Source organism: Lissotriton helveticus, chromosome 7, assembly GCF_964261635.1.
Source record: "Lissotriton helveticus chromosome 7, aLisHel1.1, whole genome shotgun sequence".
Taxonomy (NCBI): domain Eukaryota; kingdom Metazoa; phylum Chordata; class Amphibia; order Caudata; family Salamandridae; genus Lissotriton; species Lissotriton helveticus.
Genome location: NC_136068.1, coordinates 1,624,899,659 through 1,624,913,127, shown reverse-complemented (window position 1 = coordinate 1,624,913,127; position 13,469 = coordinate 1,624,899,659). Strand labels below are relative to the sequence as shown.

The following is a 13,469-nucleotide window of genomic DNA, read 5'->3' as shown; positions in this document are numbered from 1 at the left end:
TTCTTTTGTGGCTTTGATTGTTTCTGCGATTGCCATCGCCCACCGACTTTTCCCCTGTGTCACGTCAGGCACTTTAATTTCCCGTTTCTTTGGAGATTTGCAGACCAAGGAGTTTAGCAGCTTCTGCATGGGTGGTACAATGATGGTGTTTATTTTGGAGAGAAAAAGCTTTTCCGAATGAGTTTGTCCACCGGTACTTTATGTGATCTCTTCGCAGCTTTACTGTGTTGGGGCAAAATTGTTGCCTACGTTCTTGCTGCCTGAATAATTGCCTCCCTCATCTTGAAGGAGTGTAACTTAGCCAGGACATCTTGTGGTCGTTTATTTCCTCCAGATAGCGGTGTGGCCACCCTGTGTACACTGTCTATTTGTATCGTCATGACTCCTGGGCCGAGTGCTTCTCCAAACAGACCCACAACAAAAGCATCTAGAGCTGCCCCTTTTGCTCCTTCCTCCAGATTCCACAGGCATACATTGTCCCTCTAAGACCTGTTCTCGAGGTCTTCACATTTCAGGATATTGACTTGCAATTGCTTTGGAGTGCTTTCATTGAGTTTTCCATCTCTGCCGTTTTGTATTCCAGATATTGTACTTTAGATTTGATGTCTAGTTTGCGACTGCCCACTGAATCAATATCTTATTGCAAGGACGTCAGTTTACCCAAAATGTCGGAACGAAGAGCCTCCAATAAACACTCCAGGTCCACCTTGATTTCTTCTCTGAGCTCTTTCTTAAAGTCTCTCAAGGAGGTCAGAATCTCATCTTTAGTGAGCCCCAGTCCTCCCTTCTGTCCTCCCTCTGCTGCTGTCCCTGTGGTCTCAAGGGTGAGAAGTTGCTGGAGACTCTATTTGTCTGTGTCTTTTTGGATGGCATAGCATAGGGTCTGTGATATCCGCTGGATGTGGTCGCAAATAGCACCTGGGGAGTAGTTCCTCCCATGTCTCTACTCACTATGCTCATGGTGGTGGTGGGGGCCTCACTTGCTTTTCATCACCTACTGCTGTTAGGAGAGGCTCGCGATCCGCTGTTCCACCATTCCGCAATCAGTTTCCTGTCCTGTGGCCGTCATATTATTCTTGGGCCTCAGAGGCGCACAGCAAATCCAACAACACCCGCACCCTTTCCGCTCCTCTCAGGCGAGTCTCCTACTTACATGATGTCACTAGCCTCTCATTGTTAATATTGAAGCGTGATTTCCGCTTAGAGGGCTCGGTTATGTGACTGTTTCTGTGCATTTGCCGCGGTGCCTCGGCGGGTTAGGTCCACTCGGCCAACTTGGCTGGCCATACCAGGTTTGTTTTTTAACCACTCTTTTCCTGCATTTATAATCACTCTGTTGTTGCAGGGAGATTCAGACTATCTGAAAGAGACACGTTAGTGATAGATTCCTTACCTTAGAACATCCCCAGGCGTCAGACTGGATCCAGAAATGTTTTGCGTGTTGGTAGGCGTCGTCCGCGGCTCCGCGTCCGTCGTCCGCGGCGTGGGCGCCGTGATGACGTCGTCGGAGTACTTAGACACCGCCTCCGCGTGCTGACGTCAGTTCTTCTTTTTTCCGTGCCAGCAAGCGCCGATCCGGAAAAAGTGGTACCCTTAGTCTATTTTTTACTAAACTTTTTCGATCATTTTTGATCTACTTTGAAGTCTGTACGACTCCGACGGTGCCGGAAGGGATGCCCGGGTTCAAACCCTGCGCCGACTGCGACCGACTGATGTCGGTTACCGACCCCCATCGCCGGTGTCTTCATTGCCTAGGCCTTGTCGTCAACCTAGGCCTTGACCATGACGACAAGGCCTGCTCCGACTGTCGAGCCCTGATGTCTAAGGCTAGGCGGGAGCAAGCGACTCGAGCTCCGGCAGTCGACCCCACGCCGCTCGAGGTCACAGTCCGCGCGGAGGTCGAAGGACCGGTCGCGGGGTCGGAGCCACCATGGCTCCGGGAGTCGTGCACGGTCTTCGGGCTCCTCAGGTAAGCACAATGTAATGTAATGTAATGTAAAAGACATTTCTACCGCGCAGCTTCCACTCCAAGGAGTATCTTGGCGCTCACACAACTCTGGTGGAAGAGTTGGAAGGAAAAGGGGTGCCCTAAATTCTACACAGACATTACACCAAGGTCTTACAAATGGCGTCAGGCAAAGAGAAGATCCAAGTTTTTAGTGCCTTCCTTAAAGGGGATTCTTGAGAGAATGACCGCAGAAAAAGAGGAAGCTTGTTCCAGGCTTTGATACCCAGTACAAAAAGGGATTTGCCACCCTTTGTGGCCAGCTTGAAATGAGGGGGAGTAAGTAGATTCTGGCTTGCGGATCTCAGACAACGCGTTGGAGGATATCTTTTAAACCCATTATATAAATAGGTTGGGCCTCGTTGGTGAAATGCCCTAAAAGTGATTAGAAGAAGTTTAAACAAGATTCTTTTACCTATTGGTAGCCAATGGAGGATGTTTAATGCTGCTGAGGCTGATGAATTACGAGGCAGACGCAGTACAAGGCGGGCTGCCGCATTTTGGACCATTTGTAATTTGTGGAGAACAATTTTATTAGCTCCAATGTATAGTCCATTACAATAGTCCAGCCTAGAACTTATTAAGGCCACTGTGACTGTTTTCCTCGCCGATAGTGGGAGTAGATCGAAAAACTTCCTTAGTGCTTTAATGATCTGAAAGCACATGCCTGCTACTGCTACAGCCTGGGGTTTGAAAGATAGTAGGTTGTCGAATTTGATGCCCAGATTGCGGGCAGATGCAATTGTATTGGGGGGTACTTCGGCTTCCGCCGGCCAGCACGTTGTTGGGGAAAAAAGATTGTGATTCCCTATAGGTAGAATCTCGTTTTTTCCGGCGTTGCACTTTAAATGGTTGTTCGTCATCCATTTAAAAGTTGCTGCAAGACAGTCCTTAAGATCTTCCTCGGCGTCTGGCCGCTCCCTATCCAACACCAATATAAGTTGGGTGTCGTCAGCGTATGGAATGGAACTGATCTTGAATGACGCGATCAGTTTCATCAGGGGTACCATATATAGATTAAAAAGAACAGGGCTCAAGCTAGAGCCCTGAGGAACCCCTGAGCTGACGTCTTTAGCCTCAGACTGATATGGGCCTAGCACTGTTACTTGGCGTCTGTTGGTAAGGAAGTTCCTACACCAGGCCAGAACCTGTCCTCCTACCCCTGCGGCAGCCAACCGGTCCACTAAGATGTTATGTGAAACCGTATCGAAGGCTGCCGACAGGTCAAGTAGGATAAGGACAGCCTTCTTTCCTTGATCCGTTGCAGCCCTTAATGTTTCTGCGGTGAAGAGTAAGGCTGATTCGGTAGAATGTTCTGACCGGAATCCTGACTGATTAGGATGGAGAACGTTATTCTTCTCCAAAAAGTTAGTCAGTTGACTATTGACAAACTTTTCAGTCAGTTTAAATAGAATGGGTAACAAGGAAATTGGGCGCAGGTTCGAGAAGGTAGTAGGATCGGCAAGGGCCTTTTTTTGGAGAGGCTTAACAGCTGCAAGTTTCCAATCAATAGGGATACTTGCCGTGGTTAGAGAGGAATTAATAATCCTGTTGATCATTGGATTAACCATCTCTATTAAAAGATGCAACACCGGAGGGGGACAGGGATCGAAAGGAGATCCCAATTTGTTGGCTAAAATCGCTTTAGCAGTTTCCTCCAAGGATACTGGGGCGAAATCATCGAAGCAAGGGGAAGATATAGTCTCCACTATCTCTTCAACATCCATCATCGCAGTTGCTCCTGATGGAAAGGTCTTCGTAATAGCCAGGATCTTGTTATCAAAGTAATCAGATATCGCGTTACAGAGATCCTGCGATGGAGGAATCTCTTGCGATAGAGCTGAAGGATTCATAAAATCCTTGACAATCTTAAAAATTGCTTTTTGTTCCTGGCCGGCTATAGATATGGCCTGTAGATAGTGTGTTTTTTTTGCGGATTTTATTCCTGCATGATACTTCCGTCTCGCTGCTATATAGATGTTACGTGCAGCGGTGTTGTAATTTCGACGCCACCTCCGTTCCAGTGTTTAACTTCACCTAATTCAAGCTTTAAGGTTATTGAAAACCAAGGGGCGCTCTTTTTAGTCTTCCTGGATTTAGAGTTCTCATTTCTGGATGATTTTAGCAGAGTTCCCGCTCCAGCAATCCAGTCACAAAAGGTCTGATTGTCTATCGGGGTAAGATCGACTAGGACTGGCATACTGTCTTTAAGTTTCTGAATAATGTCAGGTCTGCTGGCTAGTGACTTCCAGTCCGGGATAGTTTTAATTTTGGGTTTGTTATTATACTTCGAAGGGTTTATGGTGGGTTTCAAAATCCCAACTATATTAAAAGGAATAAAAAAATGGTCTGTCCATAACTGGGGGCAAGGGGATTTAGCTGTCAGGTAAGGGTAATTGGAACAGATGCAAGAAGTCCAAGAGACGTCATCGCTCTTCTGACTCCCCCCGACGCTCGCGCGATGCGGCCGGGGTTTCGGGCGACACCGCCCACGTGGCTCCGCCGGAGCCGCAGGTGTCGCAGCCTGCTCCATACCCGCCGGTCCCTGGGCAGAACGCGACGCCGGGGGAGATTGATGACTTCCTCATGGCCATGAGGTCGCTCGCTCCTCCGTCGGGTTCTGCGGCGCCTCCGGGCCAAGCGGTCCCGACTGGGTCCCCACTGGCGCCGGCCCCAAGGGTGTCTCCCCTGGCGCCTTCCCAGGATGCCGCCGTCCCTGGTCCTGCCCTCGGTTCGGGTCCGGCGTCGGAGCGGCGCCACTCGGCGCCGGTCTCGACGCCGATGGGAGATTTCTATTTCTATGACCCGGCCCCATCCTTTGAGCCTGAGTACCAGGTGATGGGTGACGAGGGGGACTAGGAGGGTCTGAGGACCCTCTGGCACGTGAGTCTCAGGATTCTGCGGACTGGACCGGAGAGCTTGGGGATGCCAGTGGTCTGGACACTTCGCCCGACACTGGTTTTGTCTCCCCTCCTAGCGTGGCTACAGAGGAGGGGGCTGCCTATAGCGTGGTGCTAATGAGGGCGGCCAAGGCCTTGGGTCTTGAGCTCCCTGTCGCAGCCGTGAGGACTAACCTCCTCACTGAGGTCCTTAAACCGGAGGCAAGCTCGGCCGAGCCTCTGCTGCCGTTTAATGAGGCCCTATCAGACGTTCTTCTGGGCACTTGGTCCAAGCCCGCCACAGGTCAGCCTGTGGATAGGAACGTGGCCAGGCGCCACCGCCCAGCTCCGGGCGACCCTTGCTTTCTGTCTATCCACCCCACTCCTGAGAGCCTGGTCATCCAGGCCTCTAATCCCCAGACCGCATTCCCGTCGGCTCCGCCTGACCGGAAATCCAAGAGGTACGAGCAATACGAAAAGAAAGTATTCTCCTCCCTGAGTTTAGGACTGCGGTCAGTCAATACCGCATGCCTCTTGGGCCGCTACACCCACTCTCTGTGGGATACGGTCGCGGACGTGCTGCCAGAATGCCCGGTGGAGGTCCGGGCTAAACTCGGCCAAACCCTTGTGGAGGGTAGAGATGCGGCGCATTATTCCATCTGGTGTGGGCTAGACACTACTGACTCACTAGGCAGAGCGATGGCAACGACGGTGGCGATTCGTCGACAAGCCTGATTGAGGTCTGCCAACTTCTCGGCTGATGTCCAAAACACACTACTGGACATGCCGTTCGATGGCCGTCGCCTCTTTGGCGACAAGGCAGACCATGCGCTTGAGCACTTTAAGGACTCTAGGGCTACGGCCAAGTCCTTGGGCCTCTCGGCCCCGCGCCAGCAAACGGCTGCCTCTCTCTCCTTTCGTGGCCAAGGAAGGGGTGCTCTCGCATGTCCTGCCAGCCACAGGCCGCAGACTACCATCCAGCGTGGTGGCGGACGTGGAAACCGCCGTGGTGGCGGTCGGGGACAACGGCGAGGCCAGTCCACACCTACCCCTGCAGCATCCGCCTCAAAACCCTCCTAGTCCGTGCTTTCAGGCCCATGTGACACCAGTGGGGGACAGGGTTTGCCATCACCACCACCACTGGCGCACTGTCACTTCGGACAGGTGGGTGCTGCAAATCGTCTGAAGGGGCTCCTCCCTCCCCTTCGAAGCGTCCCCTCCAGCCATGCCACCGCAGTACCACTGCGTGTCGGGGGCTCACTTGAGACTTCTACAAGAGGAAGTTACGGCCCTCTTGGCCAACGGGGCCCATTAAGCGCGTTCCTGGGCCAGAAGTAGGATGTGGTTGTTACTCCCACTGCTTTCTGGTACCCAAGAACGGCAAAGGGGGCCTACGCCCTATCTTGGACCTACGGAACGTCAACGGCTTCCTCCGGAATGAGAAGTTGAAGATGCTGACATTGGCACAGGTCTTAGCTGCCCTAGACTATGGAGACTGGATGGTACCGTTGGACTTGCAGGACGCTTATTTTCACATCTCCGTCCTGCCGGCCCACCGGCGTTACCTGCGGTTCATTGTAGGCCACGAGCACTTTCAGTTTACCGTGCTCCCCTTCGGCCTTACCAGCGCCCCACGGGTGTTCACGAAAGTGATGCCGGTGGTTGTAGCTCATCTGCGCAGGTTAGGGGTTTCAGTCTTCCCCTACCTCGACAACTGGTTGTTGAAGGCGGGCTCGCCCCAGACAGTCGTCAGCCACCTCCAGGCTACGGCCGACCTCCTGCACCTGCTGGGGTTCTCCATCAATGTGCCGAAGTCACACCTGTGTCCCTCTCAGAAGCTCCTCTTCATCGGAGCGGTTCTAGACTCTGCACAGTTTCGGGTTTATCCTCCCGAACAGTGGGTTTGGGATATTCAGGCTCTGATTCTGATCTTTCAGCCTTTATCCCGAGTCTCGGTCAGGTTGACGCTGCGGCTTCTGGGGCTGATGGCCTCCTGCATCCTTCTGGTGTATCACGCCCGGGGGCAAATGCGGGCTCTGTTGTGGGACCTGAAGTTTCAGTGGGCCCAGCATCAGGGCAACTTGTCCGACCATGTCTTGATCTCGGAGGGCACTGCAAGACCGTTGCAGTGGTGGCTCACGGACCGCAATTGGGTCAGCGGCAGATCCCTCTCCTTAACCCAACCGGAGCACGATTAGAGGCCTCTGGTTTCCGGAGGAGTCCCGGCTCCACATCAACTTTCTGGAGCTGCGGGCGATCCGGCTTGCACTGAAGGAATTCCTCCTCTCTGTCCGGGGGAGTGTGGTGCAGGTGTTCACGGACAACACCACCGCCATGTGGCACTGCAACAAACAGGGTGGGGTGGTGTCGTGGACCCTATGCCAGGAGGCTCTGCGCCTCTGGCAGTGGCTGCAACATCAGGGCGTGACCCTGGTGGTTCAACACCTGGCAGGTTCCCTGAACACCAGGGCGGACGAACTCAGCCGTCGGTGCATGATGGATCACGAATGGCGTCTGAACTCAGACGTGACGCAAGGCCTCTTTCAGCAGTGGGGAGAGCCTTGGTTAGATCTATTCGCCACAGAAGAGAACGCGCAATGTCATCAGTTCTGCGCGTTGGAATTTCCAAGGCGGCACTCGCTCGGAGACGCTTTTCGTCACGAGTGGAGTTGCGGTCTATTGTACGCCCTTCCGCCTATACCACTTCTGCCCAGAGTGCTGAAGAAGTTCCGGCGTGACCGGGCCCAGGTTATCCTTGTGGCTCCGGACTGGGCACGAAGATTTTGGTATCCAGGGCTACTCAGCATGTCTGTCGATCCCCCGATTCGTCTGCCTCTTCAGGAGGACCTTCTGTTGCAGCAGCAGGGGACGGTCCTCCACCCGAACCTGTCCAGTCTCCACCTCCATGCTGTGAGATTGAGCGGCGACAGTTGAGGCCATTTGACTTGCCTCCTGAAGTCTGTAATGTCATTCTGGCAGCCAGGCGTCCCTCCACAAAGTCGGTATACGCCTGCAGGTGGAACAGATTTGTGGCATGGTGCACAGCAAAGGCTGTGGATCCACTCTCTGCCCCCCTTTCTGAGGTTCTCCTTTTCCTTCCTTCTCTTGCCCAGCAGGGCTCTGCTCTGGGCACTATCAAGGGCCACCTTTCTGCCCTTTCCACCTTCTTAAGGCTACCTGATCACCCTTCTTTGTTCAAGCCCCCGATTGTTAACAGATTCTTAAAGGGCATCACTCATATGTTCCCTCCTGTTCCTTTCGTGATGCCCCAGTGGGACTTGAACCTGGTTTTAACTTACCTGATGTGCGCTCCTTTTGAGCCGCTTCATAATTGTCCTCTCTGTCTTCTTACACTTAAGACTGCTTTCCTGGTTGCCATCACCTCTGCCAGGAGAGTGAGTGAGCTCCAGGCTCTTTCCTCTAAACCTCTTTTCCTTTCTGTCCATCCGGACAAGGTTGTGTTGCGGACAAGACCCTCTTTCCTGCCCAAGGTAGTCACAGCCTTCCACATCGGGCAGTCCATCAAGAGAGGCTCCACCATCTGGACCCAAAACGTGCGCTCTCATACTATCTGGATCGCACACGCCAGTTCTGGGTTGATGACCAACTCTTTGTTGGTTACGTGGGCGCTAAGAAGGGACGGGCGGTGCACAAACGGACCATCTCTCGGTGGATCGTGTTGTGCATCCAGGAGTGCTACTCTTTGGCTAAAAAGGAACCTCCTGTTGGGCTGAGGGCCCATTCCACTCGGGCCACGGCGACTACTACTGCCCTGGGCCGGGAAGTCCCCTTGCAGGACATTTGTCAGGCAGCTACGTGGGCCTCGCTGCACACGTTCGCAAGACACTACTGCCTGGACAGCCAAGTCCGGAGGGATGGCTTCTTTGGCCGTTCCGTCCTCCAGGACTTTCTGGTGTGATTATTGGTTCACAGACCCACCACCGGAGTTGGTATTGCTGGGGTATCTATTCTTAGGTAAGAAATCTATCACTAACGTGTCTCTTTCAGATGCACAAGTTATTACATGTGTAACGATATATCTGTAAGAGACATTAGTTAGTGATAGATTCCTTACCGACCCCCCCATCCTCCCCGTTCTGCAAACCGATATCTAGGGTTAAGGTCATCCCCTTTCAGGGCCCTAGTTTCATGGCACCAGTGTTGGTTTTTATCATGGCTCTGCATTTCTGGAGCAGAAAAGCAGTGTATAAGAACTGACGTCAGCACGCGGAGGCGGCATCTAAGTACTCCGATGATGTCATCACGGCGCCCATGACGCCGACGACGAACGCGGAGCCACGGACGACGCCTACCGACGCGCATGGGTACTGCTACGCAAAAAAAATCCGGATCCAGTCTGACGCCAGGGGATATTCTAAGGTAAGGAATCTATCACTAACTAATGTCTGTTACAGATACATCGTTACACAAGTAGTAACTTGTGCACTACAACTGACTGTTTTTTTTAATGAATTGGCGAAATCACAACTACCACTTATATTTATTTACAATCTCGGTGACAGTGGTAGATAGGCTAAGTTGCTTGAGTTCCGCAGAATCGGATCGGGTGGTGATTTAACCATTTAGAAAATAAAAGTGGGAAACAGTTGAATCGGCAATCCGAGGTCAAGTATTTTGCTTCTTTTTGTTGATAGATTTGGAAGACTGCTGGTATATGTTAGGTAGGAAGGTAAAGTAGTCAAAAATGGTGAGCAATTGTATTTACTGTTGGCCTATCATAGTACAGCAGATATAATGTACAATACTATTCTGACATCACTATTCTGCAGGAATTCTTTAGTGGGAAAAGCTGGTTCCAGAGATCTTATTGTATGGCCAAAGAAAAATATGAATCTTATAAATGTCATTTATCTCCTCTTTCCCCATTTTTAATTCAATTGTATCTCTTTATTTATTCTATACATCTTTTGCCTTTTCTTTTATTAGTCCTGTTCTTTTCTTTCAATGTGTCAATATTTCTGCTCACTTGTTCCCCTCTTCTTCTCTGTCCTGCTCTTTATCCACTTCTAACTCTCTCTCTCTACTTTCTTCTTTCCTCTTCCTTGCTCTTCTATCTCTTTTCACTGCTTCTCTTTTATTCTCTATCTCGTCTTCCTTTCTCATAAAGCACTCCTTTGTGCTTTCTTCTCCATGTTACTTCCTATCATTATAATTTTTCATTTCTCCTCTCCTGCCCTCCGCTCCTTCTTTTTTCCCCCCTTGCGCCCAGTCACCCAATTTCCCCAATTTTCTTGCTTTTTATCTTTTTCAATACGAATGTGCAATCAAGAAATAAAAAATATTTAGCATATACCTTGCCGATGGGGAAACCTGTGCTTATTGATCTCATTAAATCTCAACAACGACAAAATTGGCAACTCAGTTGTCATTCAGAAAGGGTTCAGGCTAAGGAATGACTAGAAGTTGTTTTGTTTTTATTCTATTCCATTGTGTGTCTCTACACTACTTCCTTTTCTGTATTCACATTCTCACACTGCCCCACTGTCTCATTGTTTCCTGTTCCCTTCTCTTACACTTCAATATTTGAATCCCTCTTGCTTCCCCATGTCTCACCTACTCTCACTGTGAAGTGAGAAGTTTACTCTCTAATTGTAACTTACATTTCTCATCTTTATTCCAGTGAAACAAAAGCCCAGCAAGCTGAAATCAGTAATCAAGTCATTTAGCAAACATGACACAAAAGAACCCAAGAAAAAGAAGAAATAGTGAAATTCCTAGAGAAGGTGAGGGTCACCCGCAGCACGGTATTGGAGAAGAAGCCTGGACTGGAGATCCAAAGATGCCACTGAATGACTGCGATGCAGAGAGTGCTATATAGGAGGAGAGGGGCTCAGAGACATCATAAAAAATAAAGAAAATATATGATACAAAGCCCTAAACAGTGTAACAGAGCAGAGAGAGAGTGAGACAGAGAGGATTGTGGGGAATCAAGAAAAGATGTAAAGATGAAGATGGAATGAGAGAATAGGTAAAGAGAGGAGTATGACAGACTCACTACACCTGCACCAGACCACTACACTTTTTGTCTGATTAACTAATGCTGTTGGGCCCGGACGTCTTCTCCATGGCTCTGGTGACGGTGCTTTCCTGTCATATGTTCATCTCCTGAAAAAGTCACTCGAAAGTACTGTAGGTTTTTTGATCTCTACCTCAGTGAACATGGCAATCACGCATGTCTTTTGAGGGTTTTCCTGTTTACATTGATTGAAATCCTAGAACTTGATTCTGAGGTCGAGAAGTTGTATAAAGTGCATTTCTCTTCTACAGAGCGTGGCTACTGCCCTCTCTACCCAGGCTGTAGTAGACTGACAGTGGTGGCAGCATTAATCCATACTCAGGGGTACCAGTACTTTTTAGGAGGTACTGACTACAAGCTCCCTCGTGGTAAAGTATGATCAGTTTTTGGTCTGCTGGTCATTTCAGCTTCCCCATGCCCCTCCCTACTTGTAGTAGAAGATTGGTTGTTTGGGGTATGCACTAGGTCTTATCTGAATTTAGCTAAAGCTGCCTTTGTTGGGGCACCCCTTACCTTTCTGCTGGGTGATGGACAGGGCCTCCTTGTCTGGAGGAAGCTAAAATTTGTCTCTGGGGGATTGGACAGACCGGTACCAAAAGATTGGGAGAGCCCTCCTCACATGGACTGATCACACAGTGAGCATGCAGAAAATATGCCCCGGGATTGGAGGGGAACCCAGGATGCAAAAGTAGCAGACCCTCTGACTGGATAAGCCTGTCGCTCAGCGAATAATAAAAGTTTGGCCCCATTGGCCATGTGGTTGTTCATTTCTTATCTCTTTAATGAGAAGGCGCCCGCAAGGGGTTGATGAGGAAGCCGAGATCCAGGAGTAGAATCCAGGGGTTTGTTTGCCATTCTTTCTAGCCCAGGAATAGAGTTTGAACGTGAGAAGGTGTCTGTGTGATGGATTCCCAGTGAAAAGAACTTGCCAGTCTGATGGAAGGAGTAGGGCTACTGTTTATCAGGAGGGGCATAGGAGCAGAGTCAGAGATGTCGGAGGCTTGGAAAGGCTTCCATCCTTTGAAACACAAGGAGATTTCAGATGGCTGCTTCAAGATAAGGAAACTTGCTGCACACCAACATTGAGGGAGACGAGGGAAGCTATATGTTGTCATTAAATGTGAAATTGATTTTGCCCTGACTCCTACCCTGTGCTGTGGGACCCTGTGGGTGTTTCCAGATACCAACTGTAGCTGAGGGAAGTGTGTCCTTTTGAAGTACTTACCATTTGAATCATTGGTCCCTGTAGAGACTTCTTGTTTTCACTGTGTATCTTAGTTTCCTGTGTAGTATATTTTTCTTGTGTGTATTAAAGTACTTTTCTTTTATAAAGTAAAGCGCTGCCTGGACATTGATCGTATTAGCTGGTATTGCGGTGTAAACTGTACTCTGAATGCCTAACCCACCTCCCCTCCTTGAGTAAGCCTTGAACTGCTCTGTCTTGCTACCCTGGGGGAGTCAAGTGCTGGAGAGAAGCACTTCGTTATCTAGTTTGGGGTCCAATAGCACTGTGGCACCAGAACACTAGCGGTGGCCAGCTCCAATTGTTGCAACTGGAGCAGAGTGACCCCTGACTGCCCTGGTGCCCCAGGTCCCGGTTGTTACAAATGTTTTTTGAGTTTCTGAATGCACATCTGGGATACTGAGTGACAGAGCACGTGAGATATCAGCCTCTGTGGACAGTAGAATGTATATTAAACTAGTGTGTTGTGACTGCTTACTGTTAACAAGTATCTTGTCTATCTTGTTTCTTTAACTGACACAAGGCAAATCTCTGTCACATTAGTCCCAAAAACATTTGGATGCTATGTGTGTCCCTTGTACATGGGCCCCTTGACAAAGAGCCACCGACTGTTTGATTTTATGGGATTGTAAAGAAATGGATAGGAAAGACAGAGGTCTAATTGAGGGGAAAATCCGGGAGGCCCTGATGGTCATCTATGCTGCTGGCAGGCAGTGTGGCCTAATAGGTCAAACAGGAGATATCATGACCTGCCCACCACAACTGAGTTTGTCTGGAGCAGTCTATGCAGGGGGAGTATTTAATCCTGATGTAAGCAATCCCAAGCTGTCTGGCATCTTTCCATTATGTTGTATGGCATCCTGTTTCAGCTAGTTAAGCGCAGTATTCCAATTCCCTTGCCTTTCGTGTTTTCTCACTTTTCCAGTTCCCTCGTTGTAACAGGGGTTCGGTAGTGCTGGTATCTGCTTGTTTTATTGGCTACTGATCTTTCATCTGTAATTACTGGCTCTTCCTGCATCCTCGGGTTCCTTTACTGTGTCATGGTTGATGTGAGGTTCGCAACAGTGCAGTCCGCCTATTCGTTTTGTAAGAAATGCTCAATGCTGATTTGATGATTTGTTTAATTTTTGTATTTAATTATCTGATAATCATTAGCTTCTCTGTCATCAAGATCGATATAACCTGAGGACCTCCCTGGGAATCCTTTAAAGGTTGTTGTACACGCATAGCCAAGATTAAAGAGGATCTTGACACAGTGGGGCAAGAAAAAGACTACCCATTCGAAACACTTTAATCAATGAATGC

General features: G+C 49.7%; 1 protein-coding gene across 6 annotated transcripts in view; it reads left to right on the top strand.

Moving 5' to 3' along the window:
* GARIN5A (golgi associated RAB2 interactor 5A) overlaps positions 1-12,434 on the top strand; it is a 341,662-nt gene extending 329,228 nt beyond the window's left edge. For all 6 annotated transcript variants that reach the window (XM_078655307.1, XM_078655308.1, XM_078655304.1 and 3 more), the window contains one exon: positions 10,526-12,434. In XM_078655307.1, coding sequence (XP_078511433.1) covers positions 10,526-10,611 — 86 coding nt within the window. In that variant the 3' untranslated portion in view covers positions 10,612-12,434. The remainder of the gene's footprint in view (positions 1-10,525) is intronic.
* Positions 12,435-13,469: the final 1,035 nt, after the last annotated feature.